The sequence below is a fragment of the Monoraphidium neglectum genome (assembly GCF_000611645.1).
Source record: "Monoraphidium neglectum strain SAG 48.87 unplaced genomic scaffold scaffold02579, whole genome shotgun sequence".
Lineage (NCBI taxonomy): Eukaryota > Viridiplantae > Chlorophyta > Chlorophyceae > Sphaeropleales > Selenastraceae > Monoraphidium > Monoraphidium neglectum.
In genome coordinates this window covers 7,936-8,568 of record NW_014011049.1, presented here as the reverse complement: position 1 = coordinate 8,568, position 633 = coordinate 7,936, and the positions used below count along the sequence as shown (strand labels likewise).

The 633-nt window shown below is 73.0% G+C and overlaps 1 protein-coding gene across 1 annotated transcript in view; it reads left to right on the top strand.

Moving 5' to 3' along the window:
- Positions 1–186: 186 nt before the first annotated feature.
- The window catches only part of MNEG_11071 (hypothetical protein), a gene marked incomplete at both ends in the record, with an annotated part of 1,907 nt that continues 1,460 nt past the window's right edge, over positions 187–633 (top strand). Inside the window, one exon of the mRNA XM_014040459.1 lies at positions 187–590. Coding sequence (XP_013895913.1) covers positions 187–590 — 404 coding nt within the window. The remainder of the gene's footprint in view (positions 591–633) is intronic.

Here is a 633-nt window from a genome sequence, read left to right as displayed (position 1 = left end):
GGACAGGTTACTGCAGGCCCGCGCCCGCCCGCCGCCGCGGAGGTGGCAGACTCCACGGCTATCGCCTCGCCTGCTGCCGCAGCCGCGCCTGCCTCGAGCACTGAGCTGGCGCCCGCCGTGGCGGCGGCCGCGCCCCTGCCGGTTCAGCTTCCCCTGGCCCTCCCCTATGCGTCGTACCGCCTGGTGATGTCATCGGGCGCCCCCGCGGAGCGCCCCGACAAGCACCCCTTCTGCATGTCGCGCGTGCACTACACTTCGCCCTCCGGCGCCGGCGGCGGCGGCGGTGGCGGCGGCGGGGCCGCGGTTTGGTTCGAGCCAGCTGAAGGCGGCTGCCGGTGGCGGCAGACCGCGTCCGAGGTCGAGATCATCTGCACACGGGTGCCCCCACAGCTTCCAGCGGCGCGCCTGGAGGTGACCTTCGAGCCGTACCGCCTGCGGGTGACGGACCGGGTGACGCGCGAGGTGTACCTGGAGGGGGCACTCGAGCGGGGGGTGGTGACGTCAGAGTGTGTGTGGACGCACGCCGGCGGGGAGGGCGAGGACGGTTGCCTGTTGACGCTGGCCAAGATGAACCTCGAACTTTTCGAACGGTGGGCGGGAGGGCGGGGGCTGGCAGATGGGCCAGCCTGTGAC